This window comes from Merops nubicus, unplaced genomic scaffold (genome assembly GCF_000691845.1).
Source record: "Merops nubicus isolate BGI_N331 unplaced genomic scaffold, ASM69184v1 scaffold18699, whole genome shotgun sequence".
Classification (NCBI taxonomy): domain Eukaryota; kingdom Metazoa; phylum Chordata; class Aves; order Coraciiformes; family Meropidae; genus Merops; species Merops nubicus.
In genome coordinates this window covers 2,999-24,298 of record NW_008629168.1, presented here as the reverse complement: position 1 = coordinate 24,298, position 21,300 = coordinate 2,999, and the positions used below count along the sequence as shown (strand labels likewise).

General features: G+C 37.3%; 1 protein-coding gene across 1 annotated transcript; it reads right to left on the bottom strand.

The window, feature by feature from the left end:
• Positions 1-2,724: 2,724 nt before the first annotated feature.
• WDR41 (WD repeat domain 41) lies at positions 2,725-21,042 on the bottom strand (the record flags this gene model as incomplete). Its single annotated transcript, XM_008946911.1, has 12 exons — positions 2,725-2,877; positions 4,482-4,615; positions 6,165-6,253; positions 7,218-7,339; positions 10,066-10,250; positions 11,176-11,286; positions 12,491-12,553; positions 13,921-14,032; positions 14,536-14,598; positions 14,959-15,090; positions 16,910-16,958; positions 20,927-21,042. Coding segments are annotated over 12 exons (1,329 nt in total), but the record flags the coding sequence as incomplete, so codon positions are not given.
• Between the last annotated feature and the right edge of the window lie 258 nt (positions 21,043-21,300).

Genomic DNA, 21,300 nt, shown 5'->3' with positions numbered 1-21,300 from the left:
TTTTTTGTATGTTTTATACCAACTTCTGTAACAAAAGGAAACATTCATAAAATGTGCAGGCAAAGAAATGTATATAAGCTATATTTTTGTTAGAATTGTAACAGAACCTTACCTTTGTCATAGCTAAGGCAGGCTGCTGTGTATTAAAATGCCACACTGTGTATATTTGAATAATGGTGTTTCTGGTGAAGTAAGTTTATTCATTCTTTATTATTATCTGTTACAACACTCTTCGTTGGATTTTTATTCAGATAAGTTGAACTTCCAGCTTTTTATACCATGAACTGTTTGCTTTTACCATTCTTTTATTTAAAACTAGTGCTCTTGGTGGTTGTACCTTAACTATTCTGATGACTGAACGCCTACTGCAGCTTGCATTAGAGAAAAGAATTTCACAAGATTCAAAGCTCTCTCCTCTTAATTTGTTAAATACGGCAACACTGTAAGACCACACCCATGCAAAACATTTCAGTTCGTTATTTTTGTCACACTTCTGTCACAAGTAAGAAACTGTGAATGGTGGAAGGAACCTAAGAAAGTTCAGTCTCAGTTCTGGTTCATGAGCTAAGGCATTAGTGTGGAATTGGCATATTTGCTGCAAAATCCTGTGTTTCTTCCCACAGATGGGGATATGTCCTCATTAAGAGAAAGAGAAATCGGCACAGATTAATGGTCATCTGCCAGTTGAGTCAGATCTCTTAGGCTCCAGCCTGTCCAGCTGACTTACAGCTGCTTGACAAAACAACCGCCTCGGAGCCGCAGAGGTGTTAGGGTAGGTCTGACAAAGGTGTTTCCTTTCCTTACGGGAACATACGGAATTCCGTGTTTCTGAGAGGAGCAGGGAGACGTGGAATAAGGACACAAGGTGGCAGTAACATTTCTAATCTGGTCACCCTAATTTTGCTCACTGCACTTCCCAACAGCAAGTAGCAAACTGTTTTAACAGGAATGGGCTAGTACACCCCCACTGTGTTCACTGTTATACTCAAAGTTCATTTGGAAGACAAAGAACTTAGTTTAATACTTTCGACTCAACCATCTTTAAAGGATGAGAACCTTCAGAGATCTATTTCCAATGGAGTGTTATCTGAGAACAATGGCACTTTTGATAGATAAAAATATTTATACACATAATATACCCTCTGCCCTGCCTTCCAGGGAAGATTATGGTCAGACTCATGAGGGAAAGCTTGGCTTCTGGGTGGTAGCGGGAAGGCAAGTGCCCACAGGGGCTGGGAGAAGCAAGTCTGAAACTCTCCTTGATTTCTTCTAAGCCAGAGTGTTCTCCTTTTGCTTCTGCTCATCAGGATCTGATTAGCCCTTCATTTTAATTGCACTTGCAGTAGATGCTGGATCTTAAGTCTGGAATTACACTCTGTAGTTTCCTGCACTGAAAACAGTTACCATTGGTTCAAAGGGAAGAGACAAAAGTCTCATGCAAGTGCTAGATCTTCTCAGTAGATCTGAGGACAGCAACACCCTCTTCTACATGAGTTTATGACCATGAGGTTCCCAAACTCTACCCTTCCCTAGCTCTCCTCTGTTCAAATATATCTTAGCACTCACTATCACTTTTTTTGTGTCAGGTCTGGGTTTAACTGCTTTTACATGGGAGTGGGTGGGTGGGTGTTATTTTTTTTCCCCTTTTGCGGTTTTTTTTTTTTTTTTTTGGTTGCTTTTTAGGTTGGTATTTTTTTTTTTCCCTACTCCTGTTTAGCTCACAGATTACTGTTGCTATCTCAGACTTGGAAGAGACGTGTACTTAGAGATATTTTATTTTTAAAGTCTAAAATGCTATTTATGCTTACAAACTCAGTGCAGATTTCTCTGCAGTCAAACTTCAGCAGACGAATTTAATATTCATCTGGCAGAAGTGTTTTGCTAGTATTGAACACATCAGCTACTACTGCTTAAGAAAATACTTTACATCCTGAAAATCCATGGTAAGGCCAGTGCTTGTTATTAGATACAAATTAATTTGCTGAATACACTATGGAAAGACTAAGCTAAACAGATCACACTTCATGCTAGACATGGTAATGGTGCTGTATGAACTCCAGCAGTGTACGTTAACCCACAGGACAACTGCATCTTCTGCAGGAAAGAAGTCTCCTATATACCTTGTTTTGCCAAAAATTAAAACCTTAACAAACTGGTACTGCCTACTTTTCTTTCTTGCTCTACCCTTGGTGCAGGATAGCAACTTCAAATGCAAAAATTCTATTTGAGAACTGTTTCTTTCAGGGTTTTTTGTAGCTACAAATCTCAGCCATCAGTGACTAAAGTTTGGCTTCAAGAAATGTGTTACATAAAGCAAGCAGGAAGCTTCAGATTTGTTTTCAGTGCCTCCTTTCTGCACATAACACTGTGGCATGCCCCCAGCTGCTTTAGTTATGATCCCTCTAAGGATTTTCACAAATCTCAACTTCTCATATCCACCCATGGTATTTTTAAACATTAGGAATAGTATTAGAAACCAAGAAGTTGTCATTAAATTAGTCTTCCAAGAGAAGACCATTTCTTCTGACAGAGTAAGCCACGCAAGTTTCACATGCAACATTCTCCTTGGAGAAGAATAGTAGCAACTAATAAAAATGGCAATATAACATATGACATTAAGTGTAAACCTTACTGGTAGTCACATTCCTAGTAGCTCAGAGTTTCCTTTACACTCATATTTAGCACACATCAACTTTATACGTACGTAGCCTGTATTCAAGCAATTTAAGATTTGAGCTGCAAATCACCATTTTGTGCCAGTTTCTGGAATAGCGTTAAACTGCGGAGCCTAGATTCTCGTTCACCATCCTTCCACAAAATAATAAGGTGGTCAGCAGAGCACGTAGCCAGTCCCAGTTCACCAAAGTACAGGAACATCTGCAATGAAACAGTTACTACTACCATGATGCTCACATGAGATTGTCCTCTTGCTTGAACGCTCAGTGTCCAGCTGTGCTGAACAAATACACGTGCCTGCAATGGTTCTGATCGAGTGCAGGTATGCAGCACCACAGTGTACCCTTCCTCTATGTTTGAGATGTTCTAAAAATCTCTGCAGGAAAATAACTCTCAAACAGCACTTCACACTGAAAGATATCAGCTTAGGAAGAGCAGGAAAGCCTTAGAGATAAGGAAGCTAAGGTATAGAACACTGAAGAAACTTGCTCCAAGTCAGCAGCAAAAGAGTGTGATGTGAGTGAACTCTCATCTGGTTTCTTAGAAATAGAAGCCACTGTTCTGTTCACAGGCACTGTTCAGTTCACTTGGGTACACTCTCCTCTTCCCACCCAACACCACAGGCTACCATGACCAGACCTGGAAGGATCAAAGAGTAAACAACTGTGGCAGACATCAGGACATGCCTGGTCACACAGAGGAAGCCAAACCAGCAAGAACTTCTTTACTTTCAGGGTGACAGAGCCCTGGGAACAGGCTGCCAAGAGAGGTTGCGGAGCTTCCTTCTCTAGAGACTTTCAAAACCCACCTAGATGCGTCCCTGTGCAACCTGCTCTAGGTGAACCTGCTTTAGCAGGAAAGTTGAACTAGATGATCTCCAGAGGTTCCTTCCAACCCCTACCATTTTGTAATTCTGAAATATGCCTTTCACCTCCTTTGCTGTGCCTCTTTCTGAATCACACACAATGTTCTCTTACTTAGATAGCAACTTCACATACAGATAAGAGGCCCTCTTTCAACAGTCTTTCAGCAAGAAAGATGGCAGAGAGGGGTAAAAGCCTTGCAGAAATCCCTGTAGCAGAAAGGTTCAGCTTAGCTATTACGGAAAAGCTTTCAGCTTTTGGCAGTAGTGGTTCCAAAATCCCAATAGTCTCATGAATACTTGCGAATAAAACTACTCCAGAATGGCACTTCACCTGTCTACCTGCCCTTCCCTCTGTTCCTGCCAAGAATGTGTATAAAATTCTACTGTAAGAAAACAATTTGTTACTCCAGTAGGTTTGTCAAACACAAAAAGATGTGGATGGAAAATGCCATTTAAAACAAAAACATTCTGTATTAGGCAGACAGAAACACAGAATGGTACCTGATCTAAAATTAAAAGACCTCCTGAGCCCTCTGTGCTGTAAGCCTTAAGGAATCCTTGAATGTGTTTTGTATTATATGAGCCCTCATTTACATTGTGAACTTAAGATGAAATCTGGAGCAAACACACAGTTCCCAGCTGTACTATTTGCAGTCTAGGAAGAAACTAAATACCCCACGAGGTTATCTGCAGCATGTATGTATATTCTGCACACACAGTCCTCAGGCATCGGCGAGTGTCTGAGTTTTCATCAGCGCTTTAAATCAGTATGCATTAAGTCAGTATGTATTACTGTTTCCACACTGCACTAAATACACCACACAATGTGCTCCCCTTCTCCAGAGCCAGAGTTCAAAGTGGCAGTGTTTCTTAAACAGCTGTAAAAATTAGATTAGTAAGTGAAATTCATTTTTTCTTGTTCTTACTAAAGTTGACCTACCTGCACAGCTGATGAATGACCAATCAAATCACCAACCAACTCCAAGAAATACATAGGTGTACTCTCCTGCATCTTCTTAGCAGCTTGGTTTGCCTGCTTGTTTGCCCTTCCAAATCCCCACATGCTGAAAAACCCTGGGGAAAAAAAAAATATAATATTTTGGCAAAAATCCCAAATAAAATTTATTTCCTCTAACTAAAGAGAGAACTAGAGGAGTCACTTAAAATCCATGGCAAAACAACAGAATCCTTGTACTGCACAGCATATCTACATCTGGATTTTTCATCTTGGGGGGGGGAGGAAAACATAGGTACTTTGTCTTTTGTCCTTGTTAGATGTAATTTAGCAAATGTTGAATTATTCACCTGGATGAGACAATATACGGATTTTGCCAGAAATCCAGGGACTGCCTAACTTAACTGAAGAGCAAAGGTAGATGCAGAATAGTGACCATTACCTTTAGTCTGTCTTCCTAAACTGGTACTTCTGCAAAAAGGAGAGAAATGAGATACCGGTCGCTACTATTTCGTGTCCACTTAGACAGCAAGAAAATACACATCTGTGCCACAGCCTCCAGAAAAACCGTGTAATAGTACTGACAGAAGTAAGAGAACTGGGTTCTATACACAGTGCAGTTCAGACTTCCCTTCTGACCCTTCCCTCAGCCCCATCAGCACAGAAAGCAAGAATTGTGCTAGACCATGGCCAAGGTGCAAGTGAGGTAACTGGAGAGGTGAACAACTTCTCAGGGCATTTCTTAGAACGAAAATTAGATCAAATCAACAGCAGTCCACATATCTCACTGCTGCATATGGTTTCTTTCATGTGTCATAAAAGTAGTAAATTTTCCACTGTGAAACTAAATATCACTTCTCGAGTAAGAAGCAGAACTGTGTAGATCAGCTGTCAACAGCCATACTGGAGACAGAAATCTCATGAAAACACATTTCTATGTCAACCCAGTCCACATAAAAGTATTTGCAAAAGTTAGCAGCAACAGGTGAGCAGCCAAGTAGACAAGATATATCCAAAAAAATTATTCACAGCTCAAATAAAATAAATCCTACATGAGAGAGTAACACCTCTTTCCTGTTCTCAGTCCACAATATTCATTATATTCTCCGAAGCACTTGTCCAAGACAGCAACTAACAGTGCCCAGGGAAGCAACTATCCACTCTTGCATTGTAGAGGATCCAGCATGATTCAGTACAAGAAGAAGTGGATCAAATTTGTCAGGAGAGTTCATAACTTTTTGTTAAACCAGCTAATAAAACTGCAAACTCTAAATAATCTTTATAGCACAGAACTGCTTCAGCTGGATCTTCTAACTTCCTGTATCAGATCTCGGATGGCTTGTAAACCCATGTCTTAGAATCACAGACTCACAGTGTGCTTTGGCTTGGAAGGGGCCTTTAAAGGCTATCTAGTCCAAGCCCCCTCCATCATTGGAGGTTTTCAAGGCCAGGTTGGATGGGGCCTTGTGCAACCTGGTCTAGTGAGAGGTGTCGCTGCCCATGGTACAGGGGTTGGAACTAGCTGATCTTTAAGGTCCTTTCCAACTCAGATCCTTCTATGATTCTCTCCTCTTACAAGGTCTGTAAGCCTCTCTATTCCTACATGGTGAACATTTGGTTTCCCATTGCTCTGTTTGAATGTTCTTCTCACCCCCATTACTAGCAAACCTGTTGGAACTGGTTCAGCTGGCAGCTGCTGCTTTTCTCGAAGCTCCCAAATGCGCACACTGCCATCTTCTGAACAGGAGATCAGCTGCCTGTAAAAAGCATGGATACTTATCTGCACAGGTCACCTTGTGATGTTCCTATAAAGGAGACAGCAAGTGACCCAAGTTCTACACAAGGCTGCTGGAACACTGAAATGTTGCAGGACATCCAGATGTTCCATACAATACAAGATGTATTTGTAGCAGGACGAACTATAAAGGATTTGCCAAGTAAGTGGAAAAAAACACATTTTTAATCCCATTTTAAAAGCATACCACTCTATAAAACAAAAAATAATAAGCCTAGACTTTTCACACAGAGTTCCACTAACTGGCTTCTATAAGCTCACCTCCATTAAGCAAAAACTTGCTCTCTTACAGAAAAATAACAAAAGGAAACATACTCCTTTTCATTAACATGTTTAGAAGAGCACATGCATTTACAAGATCAAGAACCTAATTGTTATCTTCTGACAGACTCTTGCTCCATTGAGTATAAAGGGATCTAACAACAAAACTATTAGATTATATATATGTAGCAAAGTGTTCAACTTGGCTGCCAAAATAAATTCCAGCTAGAAATTCAGCACTAGTGAACAAAGGCTGGAAGCTGGTTTCTTTTGTTGTTGTTGAAACATTTAAAATGTTACAAAATATTATGTGAAATTAGCAAAACATTTTGTGACATTATTTGCTTTACAGAAGTAAAATGCCATTAAGCTATATCTTCACAATGTAGACAAAAGCACTTTATCAAGTCTGATTTTGAAAACAGCCAAGATATTTAACCCTGAGCCTCTGAATAAAGCATACTTGGTTATAGTTTTTTTATATTGAATTACCATGATGCATTTTCAAAAAAACAGATGAACAAGTTCTATCTAATAAAAGCACATCAAACTAAAGATCAAGTCTCTGCCTGACAAATCAGATGTAGCTTTGCAGACCCTCTCTAGCCACCCTTCCAAGTTCTTTATTTCTTTACTGCATTAACAAAATGTAGCATGACTCGCACCTGTTTGGAAGCTTCTCAATGTGCAGTATAGAGGAGTCATGAGCAGTTCTCTGGCAGGCAATCACACGCTTCATTTGAAGATTATATACGTATATGCCTTTCCCAACAGCAGCAAACACACACTGCAAAGAAATTTCAATGGAACAGCTTACAGAAACAGATACTGAAAGATCACCCTGTGTGTAATGGATTTCTCACAGTACTATGATGTCATCTAGCCTGCATTATCTAGCTTGCTTCTGTCCTCATGTTACTGCTTTATCCCAAACATATGGAATCAGCAAGTTACAGAAAAAAAAAAAAAAAAAATTTCTTTTATGAGGAAGTGAGATAAACCCTCCTATAAGCAGTTCTTTCATTTCTGTATTTTCATCCTGTACCTTACAGACTAAGTGGAAACCAAGGATGCCAACAAATCAACACATTTCTACAATTAAACATTTATGTTCTTACACTACAACAGTGAACACTGTGTTTGCACAAACTCATGTTCTATCAGGAAAGACAGAGAATACGGGAAGCTGTTCTGCATTTTTGCCATTTTTAAAAAAAATTAACTGAACTTGCATAACGAGGTCTTGCTCAAGCATTTGGGCTCTACTAAGTGTAGAATGAAACTCTCTCATAGAAAGATATTACACAATACTGCAAAGGTCTGAATCATTTTGCATTCAATGCCCTTCAGACAAGTGCAGGGATTCCACCTCATAACCATCGCAGCCCTAAAAAGCCACTAACAGTTTACAGATCATTGGACCTGGACCCTCTCATGACTCATTATAATTTTAGAGAGGATAAACAAACAGTAACAAATATGCACACACACGACAAATATTTGGTACAAGAGTGCAAAATGCTTCCATTCAGTACTTATTTGTGTTTTTCACTTTGTTTAGGTGATGGTATGCTGGATCTTTTCCCAGAATGGCTTGCTCCCATCTACACAGCCCAAACCTTAAATCTCTCATAAGCGGTTCACACTACATACTTGTCAACATTTTGTAAAACTGGTAACTCAGTGTCTTTGAATAAGATTTCCCATATTCAATGGCGTTTTGACACTGTTCAAGTGCCTTTGTTCAGGTACTTGTTGCGTTTTGTTTTAGTTTTGTGTTTGTGAAGATCTGGGGGTAGAGGAGGGTTGGTTGATTTTTTTGGTTGTCGTTTTGGTTTTTTCCTAGGGGTATCTGTGCTGCAAGCTCAAATAGCTCTGAAACTAAGCTCAAGATTTCTGATAGCATTCTACCAAGTCCAGGAAAAAAATACCGAGTTCATTTTTATTGTTTTCATAGTTTTGTGTAAGCTCTAATTCAATTGCCTTCCATATCACTCTTCTACTTCTATATCTCAGCCTTTTCTCCCTTACAGCCTTTCAACTTGAGACAGGCTCTTCAGTTTCATATAGCCTAACAGCTCTGCAGAAGATGCTTTTCACAGATCACAGACCTTACACAAGCCTTGGCAAAACTCTGGTTATCTCGAATCCCAAGAAAATAACAGATGATGAAGCATAAACTGTACATGTATCTTAACAGTCAAGTTAAAAACACACACACAAAGGTATCAAGACAGCAGATGCACTCCTTAGCACTGTTTCCTAGTATTGCCAAACCTTTACCATACCATTTGTTTCTGAATTATGTTTTGCCTACAAAGTGTCCAACCAGACAAGTGCATCTTCTCCAACTACCTTAACTACCAAGGCTGCTGACAGAGTTCCTAACACAGAAAATACCTTTTTTTTTTTTTTTTTAACATGAAGAACAGTGTTCTGCTTTCAGGTAGCAAGTAACAAAGTAGATCATTATGGGAATACATTTCTCCACCACTTTCCAAATAGAAACTTACAGTCCAGACAGGTCTGCCCTAAAAGCACCTTCTATTTCACAACATAATGCTAGAAACACCTTTTCTTCCCACTATTCAAAATTATCACAATAAATAAAATTCTGCAGCAACTTCTTTAGTTTGGTCCCTTGAATGGCAGAAAGTCCTCAACAACCTCGGATTCCACATTCAATGTTTTAACTCTTTCTGAACTTCCCAAAATTCTTTTCCCCTGGAAAAAACGTCTAGCTTTCAAGCAGGGAATCAAGATGTTTTGAAGACAAATTATACAACTTCTGAACAGGACTGACTTTTTGCTCCTTCTAGAACTAAGCATCCATGACAAAAACACTGGAAACCTTACCTTTAGAGACAACGACGTCTCTTTCTCTCCACAGATCCCCAGTGTATTTCTCTCCAGTGTTTTAGGAATGCTTTTTTCACAAACGGAAATTCACCAAGTGACTGTTTGGCCCTGAATTCTTGGTTGATCTACAAAGCATGATTACAGCAGACTGGATTTTGGACCTATACTTGTGCTGCTTAAAATTGAGTATAGCTCATCTGATCAGAAGCAAATATTAGGCACAGATGTATGCCTATTCTTTTAACACACTTCACAGTACTCTCAGCGGTAACTGTGCAAGAGGTGCATCATTGTGGAAACCACACTTCCAGAACCATGGAGTATGAAAGATGTATGCTATCAAAACACACACCTCCCGATTATTTTTCTCTAGTAGTACTGTAAACAACTAATAAATCTCCGTCAGTCAGAAAGAAATGCTGTTGTGACAGTCTGTTATGTTAGCTTCCATACCATCAACATATTACAACCTTCAGGTAGCTCAATGACCAAAATTTTTTATAAAAGCTGTTGACTCTATTAAAATAGCTATGCACATTTTAAAGAAGCTTTACATATTAAAACAAGCAAACTGAAAACACAAAACACTTGGCTTCCTGTGGTAAGGTCATGAAGGTTCACTTGAAGTAGTTTACTCTGTTTACAGCTTTTTACCTCCTCATCAGATGTTAAGTGTTGAACTGCAGTTTCACTTGGGCTTTGAGATAACTTTATTTCTGGCTGTATGTCTGGATGGACAGAGGAGTCCCAGAAGTTGCACTCCGATGCCTGCTTTGTCCAATCAAGTGCATCCCAAACTATTAGCTCACCCACGTGAGAACCTGTCACAAAAGTTAAGTCTAGAGAGAAAAAAAAACATACACTGAAATCATACGATATTTAAAAAACAAAACAAACCCAACATTTCACACAGAGTAACAACCCTAGAAAGTTAAGAGTCCGTTTTTGAGTGAAGCTATGTAAACATGCAGGATGTCACTGACCGCACAACAGCCTCTCTGTTTGAGCAAATATTCATTTGATTGTCTAGCATAGCTGAGATGAATAAAAGAAGATGAGCTCTCTTGTAAAATCAAAACTAAGAAGGAGAACACTCATCAGCCACAGTGCATGGTACAGTGCAGCAAAGGCAAGGAACATCTCCAGAAGCATGTAGATGTATGTGGAGTTCATCTGTCACCTACACATAATGCCCTTCCATTCCTTGGGCAGGCATGTGTATCAGCACCCCTCAGACACAGCCAAGTATGTCTTTGCCATAAACAAATGCTGATCATAAATTAAATGTATGTGTTAATAGTAATGTTAAAGTAGATATTCATTAATTGGTTAATCAGAACCTCTAAATAATGGACGTATAAACAGGCCCACATCCACACACCAGGGACCTTCAGTTACTTTGGAACTACAGCCACAAAGGATGTGGCACTATACATTCCATTTTAAGAATCAGAAGGAAAAAGGGAAAATATAGTATTTTAAATTTTCCCAGCAGGAAAAAGACTCAGAGTTCCTTTTCCATCACTAACATTGCCTCCTTCATGCCTTTTCTACATCATAATCTCCCTGGTTTCATTTCACCATTATTCCATGAATAAAGCCATTACATGTTCACATTTCACTACCTTTGCAGCTACACAGAAGGTATATCTACTAGTTATGAAGTTTTACTCCAGTTAAAGGTTTGGTCCAAATAAAAACTCCAGAGTTGAAATATCCTAAAGGTAAGTAACAAAACAAATAACATTGTAAAATTACTCTTACCATTGACACTGACTAATGACACAATATTATCCTGATGGTCAGCAAGGCGTTTTACTTCAAGGATATTCCAGCCTTCAGACCCATTACTAGAAGGAATCAACCTAAAAATTACTTCAAAGAGAGATAGAAAATGTCTAAATAAGCTTCATCATTCAGAATAAAATGCAGATATGCTTAAATACATCACTTTCAGAAAGGCACAAACTAAAACATGACACATAAAACTTAAGACAGTTCAAGATGTGCAAAGTCATTTATGACCACTCATAGCACCAACAAAATGGGAATAGATTATTTTGGTGCTATGTTAAGGTTTCTAACTACAGCAACTATAGGATAGAACATTTCAGCCTAGCAACTCTGAAATTCAGAGAATCAGCCAACATCAGAAGTTGCAGAAAGCAGAAGTTAAAAGTATTAGACATCTTTATGGATAACTAAAAGAGAAGCATCTTTCTTAAGAGCTTATTTGACCTAAAACTGTTATTCAAAATGATACAATATTCTCTAGTAAAGCAATCAAGGTCATCAGGACTTCGATTTTATTTTAACCAGTCTTAGAATTTGTTTTATAATATCTCAAGGGGACTATGAAAGAACTGTGGGAAGAAGTTCAAGTGGAAGTTCTCATTGCATACCATCACCTAAACACAAGAAAACTATTTTTAATTTGCTCCTGATCCTTTGATCAGAATATCAGGCTGATATTTTTCAGCTAAGTGTTTAATCATATTGAGCAAAGGCTGGGTTTTTTTCCTGATTCAGTGTTCTACTTTTTCTCGATTTTTTTTTTCAAATTTCAAAATTTCAGTAATTTTATAAAACACTTATTTAAAAGACGCCCTGCCAGTAGCTAGCGAAGGATTTACACTTTGCCTACAGAGAAAACCCTGTCTCCAAGAGAGTAACAGAAACCATCACCATTGTCTTATTATTGCTTTGGACAGTATAATGAGATCAGCAATACCTCATACTCCTGATCCTGAGATAAGGATACTCAGGAGAAGCTTAGTATCTGACAGCTCAGTTAATGAGTTCCAGACCTTCTCCACAAGGAGAAATATAGATCATCACAACAAGACCTGGACAGGTGGCAGCAGCAATAATAACAGCAACAAAGAATACATGCAGATCTCTGAATGATACTGGTATTGTCTGTCTTGTCAAATAAGGAAAAGGGAAGAGAGCCACTAATCGTGCCGTAACACCGCTTACTTTTCCTACACAATTCCAGCAGCATGCTCTTTACAAATACGTCTGGTAAGCAGCTGTTATAGAAGCACATGAACATTTCACAACAATGCAACATACTCACTTAGTTCTTTGCCAACAGCTGCTGCAACAGAATTTTTAGGCAGTTCAACCAATGCACTGATACCTTTGAACAAAATATAGGAGATAAGGGAGAAAGGGATATTAATCGGACACGAGAAGGCAAAGCAAAACTAATTCCTTATTAATAAGTTCTTCATAATCTTCCTTCCACTTATAATTTACTAGAAAAATATAATCATATTGCCTGAAGTGAAAGTTAAATGGAATTGGAAGTGAACAGATTACCCCAGACAGAGATAAGAGTCAGGAGCTTTGGTCCTGAATCCATCAGAATTATGAATGTCAAACTTGAGGTGAAGCTGATAATCAGCTTTAAATACAGTTAAGATATTTATGTCCTAACGTTGGACAATACTAAGGACACTATGGTGAGACTCTAAACATATGCAGTATCAAAGTTATTAGATACTGATACTACCACAGTGTGCATGACAGTAAAATATTGTGCAGAGCCAGCTAAACAACAGGGCACAAGATAAAACCTCCAGCTTCCTGCTACTCTGCCTTCATCCTGCACAGAACTCCACCAGTCTGTGCTACCACACTATTAAAGGAAAATTCCCCAAGGATTAAGCAATCTGTCTCTTTCCTCAAGGGAAGTAAGATTACGAGGGAAGAGAGGGACTGTGCTGCATATCTCACTGACCCCCGGTACAAAAGTTTCAAGGGTGCTTCATGCCAAACACTACAGCTCTGCTTCCAACCTGTATTTGGCACAGTATTTTGTGCTGAATCCAAAGAAATATTAATATCCTCAAGGATTCAGAATGTTTTGCCTACCGCTACTTCATTCTATGACAAAAATAAGGAAAAAGGAAAAATTCTTCAGCTTAAAGAGTTTTATTCACAGCTTTGTAAGTATCTTTGTAAAGCACGGCAATAATATGTAATACTCTTCTTTGCACGGATAGATAATATGTAAGCTTATTAAAAGAAAAGCATGATTGACATTGAGATCTGATTACATTTACTGTATTTCTAGCAAAAATTTTATTTTCTACATCAAAAGTACTAATTCTTAAGAATAAAAAGAAATCTTTACTCCTCTACTACTACAAAGCCTTACTTACGAATAATAAAACTCCCACATATTCACAGAAAAAGACAGCTAAAGGATCTGCTTCACATTACAGAAAACGTATATCAGCACCTGAGGTCTAGCCTTATTAAGTCCAAACTAATGTACAGTTACTGACATTTGACATATTCTAAAATTCACACAGCACAAGAGATCAAAAGCAGTCTTCGTTCTGAAACAATTAAGTCTGACATTTAAAAAAATAGAGAGTGGCTCTATTACATAACATTATCATTAAAATTAAAGAGAATTTGCCAAGTTGGTTTTGCATTGTTATACAGATCCATTTTACTTGCACTTTAACAGCTATAATGAGTCATTTACATTTTTACCTGCATCAGTAAGATGACTGGTCTTACACAAGAGATCTAATTTTCGGTTCCAAACACATAGATCACTCCCTCCAGACAACCATACATCCAGTCTTTGAAGAACTGTCAAACACTGCAGAACAAAAATCAGATATATGTTCCCTGCAAAAGTTCTACAGGGAATTCCTCCATGAAGTGATCATGAGCTTTAGCCAGATAAAACTGTAAGTACTATGAAATACAGTATTAAGGTGCCACCTCCCTGAGACACACAGATTTAATTACATGCTACATCTTACATTTTTCCATCAACCATGCAAAACTTGATTTTTCTGCTATTAACATTCAAGAAGTAGTTTGACTGTAGGTTGCCTTTTCTAACACAGTAACAAAAACAAGCCATAAACCAACCTTTGTTATCCAACCTTTCAAAATAAAAACTGAGATATTAGGAGTTCCAAAAACAAATTAAGAATTATGCCCATTTCTCAGTCACTCATCATGAAACTATTATTAAAACAAGCACTGCTGCTCATTTTAAAACACCTGCCCATATGGCCCACGAGCCATACCAATAGATACATCATAGGGGCTGGTATACAACAGAAGAACACACCTAGGGCTTCCTTGGCTTACCTTTACAGTAGAATGAAAACAGGACACTTTCTGAACCTGTCTGCCGCTAGAGCAGTCCCAAACCTGACTTTATTCATTAAGGAAACAGAAAGGTTTTTATATATTATAGCTACTGCGTGTAACTAAATGAGAGATTAGGAAATAGGTATGTAAGGACTCAGCCATCTAGACTTTGATTGTCTTCTCAATATTTGGCAAAAATCACGTATTATTAAAAGTCTGCTATGCATTCATCTTGGTAGCAAGGACTGCATCTACTTGTGAGCAGTAACTAATCAAATTCTAATGTAATCCACTTCTAGCTACCGGGTATTATCAGCCAATGAATTTAAACAACCTGCAGCCTGTCTCAGTGCTACCTCTAAAAGTAAAAACCAACCAAAAGCCCATATAAATTTAAGTCCTCTACAGATCTAGGGATACAATAACTGTTCTATCAGCTGATGCTGTTAAAATCAGATGTTTTTTTTCTTCAGAAGCATCTGACGAAGCAAATGGTGCTATAGCTGTAATTTTGTGTGTGTGTCCATGAAGTTCAAAGAGTTTTTCTCCAGTCTGAAAAAATAAAAACATGGAAAACTAAGTGTAAAAATCTGGAAAATGCCTACTGTAGCACATAACACAGGTATCAAATTACTTTTGAAAGCAAGAATTCCTAAGAGTCTAAAATCTCCCTTTCTAAAGTAATTTGTGGATTTACTTCTTAGTACCTTCAATACTGCTCAAGATCTTACCCAAGATTAAATAACACATTAAAGGTAAAGGAGTAGTACATAATAAAGATTACTCTAAGAGTTAAAAAAAACTCTAAAAACCCTTAAGAACTAAGTTCTGTATTCAGTTAATTTCATTTTAATGCAAATATTGGCCATTCATACTTTTTAACAGATACTACGATAATTCGGATTTGACAAACCCTCTCTTGAAAACATAATTTTTTTACTTTAATGATTAGAGAAACTTGACCTGTATTTATGACAAACACTGTACACATCCTGTCAATTTTCTTGCAGCTTTACTTAGCATGTACATTACCTATAGCTTCAAGCTGGTGGTCTAGGTAACTACAGCTACTTCTGCTCTGTTTAGTGAGCAAAATCGTACAAGCAAACACGCAGAAGCATACTGGCATTTTAAACATGCAATTAAAATACAGGGTAGTTACAACTGCAAACTTCTTTGCACTTTTGTAGTTCTAATTAAAAAAACTTAACCCACACGATTGTTTTAGTATAATACAAATTTCTACAGAAGTAGAAAATGGAACTTGGTTCCTAAGCCGGATACTTCAATGAGTTTTACATTCACAAACTGCTCAGAATACTGAATATATATGCACATATACATGGTTTTTAATAGTCAAAAACTATTTCTTTTCAAATTCTAGAATTATAAAAGACCTTCAACAACTACAAAGCACTAAATGAAATTTCTCAAAAGAAAGTTTCAAGCTCCTCCTTTCATATTTTAAGATTACACTATCTTGAATGCCACTATTTTTTTCAGAAGGTTTCTAAAAAAATGCTTACTGTCAGATTTATTTCTTCCCTAATTTGAATGTGATATTTACAGATTAGACAGCACAAGAGGCCTCCCTTTTGGACTTGCTATTGAACAATCTAACCTCTATACCAGTCCTACTTAACACAGGTCTAATGCTCATGCTTTCTCTATACTTTTGACAATGATACAGAGACACAGAGTAAAAGAGTCAAACTGTGGGTATCACACTTACAGAGCACTATTTCCATGATAAAACACGTTAGTAAGGTGTTCAAAAGTTTGAAGAAAATGTTTGTCATAGCAAGCAATTAAGGCCTTCTTTCTGCATCACATTAAACATTTAACTTCCACTGACTTTGGTGCCTTTCAAATATGGTTTCGTGTTAGGTTTCCATTTAGTCTAAGCATTTGCATTACTATCAAGATACTGCCAGTAAAGCCACTGAAATGTACTTAAAATTTAAGCATATATATAAATCTTGGCAGGATTGGGATCTTGCTACATATTGTTGAGTTACTATACATTTCAGTGTTTACAGCAAACAATGAGCATATTTTAAAGGAAGAATTAAAGCCATAAGTTCATACACGCTTCTGCTTTTCACATAATCACTTCATCTCAAATCTCTGTAAAACTGCTGTGCCTTCCCAAAACACTCTAACTTAATCGTTCCCTTGGGTTCACACAACTTTAACTTTCCCAGCTTTCTTTTTTGAACTAAGATTTGCCAGACTCCATCCACTTTAACATTTTCAAAGAGTAGCTCTGTAGCAAGTCTTACTTATTCTTTTTTACTACTAGACATAACTGACTCTTCTCCCCAACTTCTACTCCCGCCAGAATACACAAGCTGTTCCCAAAAGAGCTAACCTGTGCATTCCACAGAAATATAATTCCATCATCTCCTGCAGATGCAAACCTGAAAAAGAAAAACAAACCAAAACTGTGAAAACTTTAATACAGCATAAAGTAATGGAAAAGCAGTAGACCATTATGTAAAAAAAATATTTACAAGATATATCAGACTGGTTTTAAAGAATAAACACGTATTTGTAAACTCAAATTACAGTTTATAAACTGGAGTCAGTACATTTAATTAGGTGTTCACCAACATATGTTTAACATAAGGAAAAGGCTTAAGAATTCCAACACATACTATTATAAATAGAATCCCAAATTACAGAACCAATTCTCTTATTTAAAAATATGAGAACTTACACACCAAATAACAGAAAACTCCAAAAACAAATACTACTAGTTGGAGCCAAATGGCTGCAAGACACACAACAAGTTATAAAACACTCATCTAAGTACAACCCAGAAGTAGAGGGGTCCAGTATTTATCATGATACTTTAAACTGTGGCTTAAAACTAGAGCTCGCAAATGGAGTGCATTTCTGATGCTAAATTTGACTCCTGCTGGAAGGCATATCACGTGAGGAAAAATCAGGTTCATTTTAGTGTATTAATCTCACCTTAACAAAGTCTGAGCTAGATTCAATCTTCTTCCCTAGACTAGAGTGAATGTGTGATCTAACCACCTGCTTACCTTGGCACCTGATCACCGCCACAGCTCCACTGCAGCTGAAGCACACAACCCAGCTATCCCAGTAAAGGTGTACTATGAGTTGGCAAAGTGTAAAACAGAAGCAAGACCTTCTACAGAAAACTGAATTCAGCTGTTACTTGCAAATATGTCTACCTCCTAGTTTTTACTTTTTAAGTCTTCACCAAGTGTTAAACAGTTGATATGTAAAGAAATGAGATTTATACCATGTGATAGGAAATAAGGAAGAGAGGTTACATCACTTATGAATTTATTTTTTTTTCTGTTACAAGCTGTGAATGGCTTCATGAACTACATACGTGCCCTTTCTTTTAGACTCTTTCCAATTACAATGTTTGTGAAACTTGCTAACAGAGTAAGTCTTCAGGCAGGGTTTCCCCCCCTTCTTCTACATATCCTCCTGTTTTGTTCTATTATTGTAAAACAAAAAAGTGTAAGCTGTACTTTCTTCATAGCTTCCATTAATTTATCAAGCCCCTTCTTTAAGAAGATTGGTGAAAAAAACAACCTTCCATGCACACCTCTGATAATTTCTTCTCTTCAGTAGCCTTCCATCTCTTTTATATCTTGTTTTCTCAGAATGTCAAGAACTTAAAATAGTGAGACTCTCACGATCCAGCAATAACCCTTTAAAATTCAAGTTCCTTTTCTGACTAATATTGGAGCTGTGTGCCACTTAAAATTCTGGGAAGAACATTGATGTTTGAAAGAATGCATGAGTGTGGTTTATCAGCACAGAAGTCCAATGGAGTGCTGTCCTATACATATTTTCCTCCTCGTCTTCTAGCCAGGATTTAAATATATACATGCATATGTTTAAATATATAGGTACATTGTAGAGTCAGTTATCCTACAGTTAACATTCTGCTTGCTAAGGTGGAGATTCATGGGTCACCTGATTCTTTTCCAGTCATGATCACCACTATCTATAACCTTGTCTGTTTCCTGAAGGAGCAAGGGATGGTCAAATGAGCAACAAAAAAGCACTATTCTTAAGCTGTGTTATGAACTCTGTTTAATGTGTCAAATGCTAGAGTATTACATGCAATTTTATCTCAGTCTGTTTTTTGGAAGACTCTTGCTGAGGTTTAGCCTTCTTTAGTGATCTTCCAATCAACACGACCCTTTCTTCATGTTCAAAAAGTACAAGAGAAAAGAAGAAAAAAATAACAACCAAATCAGCTTTCTGTTACATTTATACAGGATTTATTTAGTATCTTCAAAAACCAATCTGAGAAAATTTTCCACTCACTGGTTTTAGCTGAGCCACTGAGAAAACAAGAAAATCCTTCTGCAAAATTCTCAGTAAGATGATATTATCTAAAGATCTGAAGCGTGAAACTTGGCTTACAACAGTTGACAAAAAGCACACAATGGAATAGCTGCAGAAACTAAATAAAAACATTTCAGAAGCTGAGTAACAATACTAATTTTACTGAAAAGAATCAAGTGAAAAATATTATCAGCTGTTTAACAATCCAGAAACTACCATATTCTTGATCTTTAAAACTGTCAAGTTACTGTCCAGTGAAGTGACTCTGTTAAACTCCTCAAATCCTCAGAATATTAACCAGCTATATAACTTCTAACCCACATGATATTTTATAACCTATCTTTGATGCAGCCATCCACATTTCAGTTTTACACTGATTACCATTAGCTTAGCCTCAATAATTTACCTGCTACCACACAGTGAAGCCCAAAATGGTACATCTTTGCATCAGACAGTGCATGCGACCTAACACCACTCTTGTCTTTCTGTAATAACAAGATGCTCCAGCCCTCTGACCATCTTCGTCATGTATTTATGACATTAATAATGAAAACTGACAAGCTAAAAATTCTCCATGGTGTCTTCTGTGAAATTTTTCTATAGCTACGTATATCTGCAGCTACAGAAAATTCTTAGAAAACAATACTCTGCGAGCATTCCAAATGTGGACGACAGCACCTGCCCAATCAATGCGCATGGGGAAGGGGAGAGACTTCCTTCACAATGCACCTGCTGTACACTGCAAGGATATAAACCAAACTCTTACTTATGTTAACTTTCTGTAGTGTATTGATGAATATAACAGAAATCTCCTTTTGTGCCTACTCCGTAAAAGACAGAAATTAGTATAGCTTCTTAACAGAGACACCCTTGCCTATTACTTATATTCTTAGTTCCAGAGGTTTTCTACTTAATTCTCCACATCAGCCAAGACACACTACACTTATTACTTATTAAAGGCTTCACAACCTTACTTGTAAGGCAGATAAATATTTCCACGCTTGCAGGATTAAAATAGAGAGCATGTAAGTCTAACTTAGAGAAAGCTAGGAGAGGAGCCATGTCATAACACAAACCCATCACAATTCATTCTCTCAGTCACACTTCCAAAGCAACAACAGTAAATGCAGTGACTTCATCTCTGCTTCATAACAAGTCCTCCAGTTTTTAAATAACTCCATCCTCAGAGTTCACAATAAAGCTAGACATAGCTAAAAGAAACTAGGAACAGAACAGATAAAGATTTTAAAGGAATATAGAAAAAAAAGAGCACAACGCTAAAAACTGGAAGACAGAAAAAAAGGAATTGTCAGATTTCAAAGAAGTACAGCAAGTTGAAGAAGTTTAAACTGCAGGAGATACGTAATGTAAAGATTAGACATCTGTTGTATTTTACTAACTACACATTCTAAATAAAGTGGCAAAAATTCCAACATTTGAGAAGTTCAGAAAAAAGTTTCATTGAGCAAAGTTTGAGTGAATTAACGACCAGAGTTTCAGAAGAAAGTGTAACAAGGCATCGGAAAGAAAAGAACGGCAACATTCAGTATTGTTGAGAATGTCATGTTTATTTGCTACAGTGTAACTGCAGGAATTTATTACATTCTTTTGCAGAACCCAAACGTGAAATAACAGTTGTCCTCAATTCAAAAACATAAACCACATGCATTCATCCACTCAGAAAAGAAGTTGCTACTACATACTTTCCTGGAAGAAAGTGCATTTACAGCAGGGGATGTCCAACCCAAAAACAGCCTTTAAAAGGGCTGAATTAGCTAAAGGCATTTCTTCCAAACATGAATTTTTACCATGAAACACAACTCCATCACCATTGTTTAGACATGAAAGTACAGCTTAGAAGAGAAGCCTAAAGACGTAGTGACAAATCAAGAAAAGGGATTGTTCATGTCTTGCCTTTTTTATCTCCAGGATTTTACTGCCCTCCCCTACCAAAAATAAAGGATTAAAAATATTATTACATTTTCATAAATACTCTCTGAACTATTGCCAAGGATGCTGTGAAACAATTTGAAATGCAATTTCGTACCTGTAATCATCTATTTGCACTAGAAATCGCACTATATCCTGATGACCTTTCAACACGAGGAGCTCCGTGTAGGGGTTCTGTATTTGTTCTTCACCAATTGTCTGTACAGATGATTTCTAAAATTCATAAAAAAGGAATTAAAGGTATTTTGTACTGACAAAATTATTTTCATCGTGTCTTTGTAATGTCTAACAATCTACATACAATATAGACTCGTGTGCGGATGTATAGTTAGATTTTTAAGTTAAGTTTTGGAAATAACATTTTGCCCTAATAGAAATCATTAGAAATATCATGTATTATTATTTCAAGCAAATAATATCTTGCTATCGCATGTATGTTAAATTGTAGTGCAGCATTTTCTGTTTAACAGA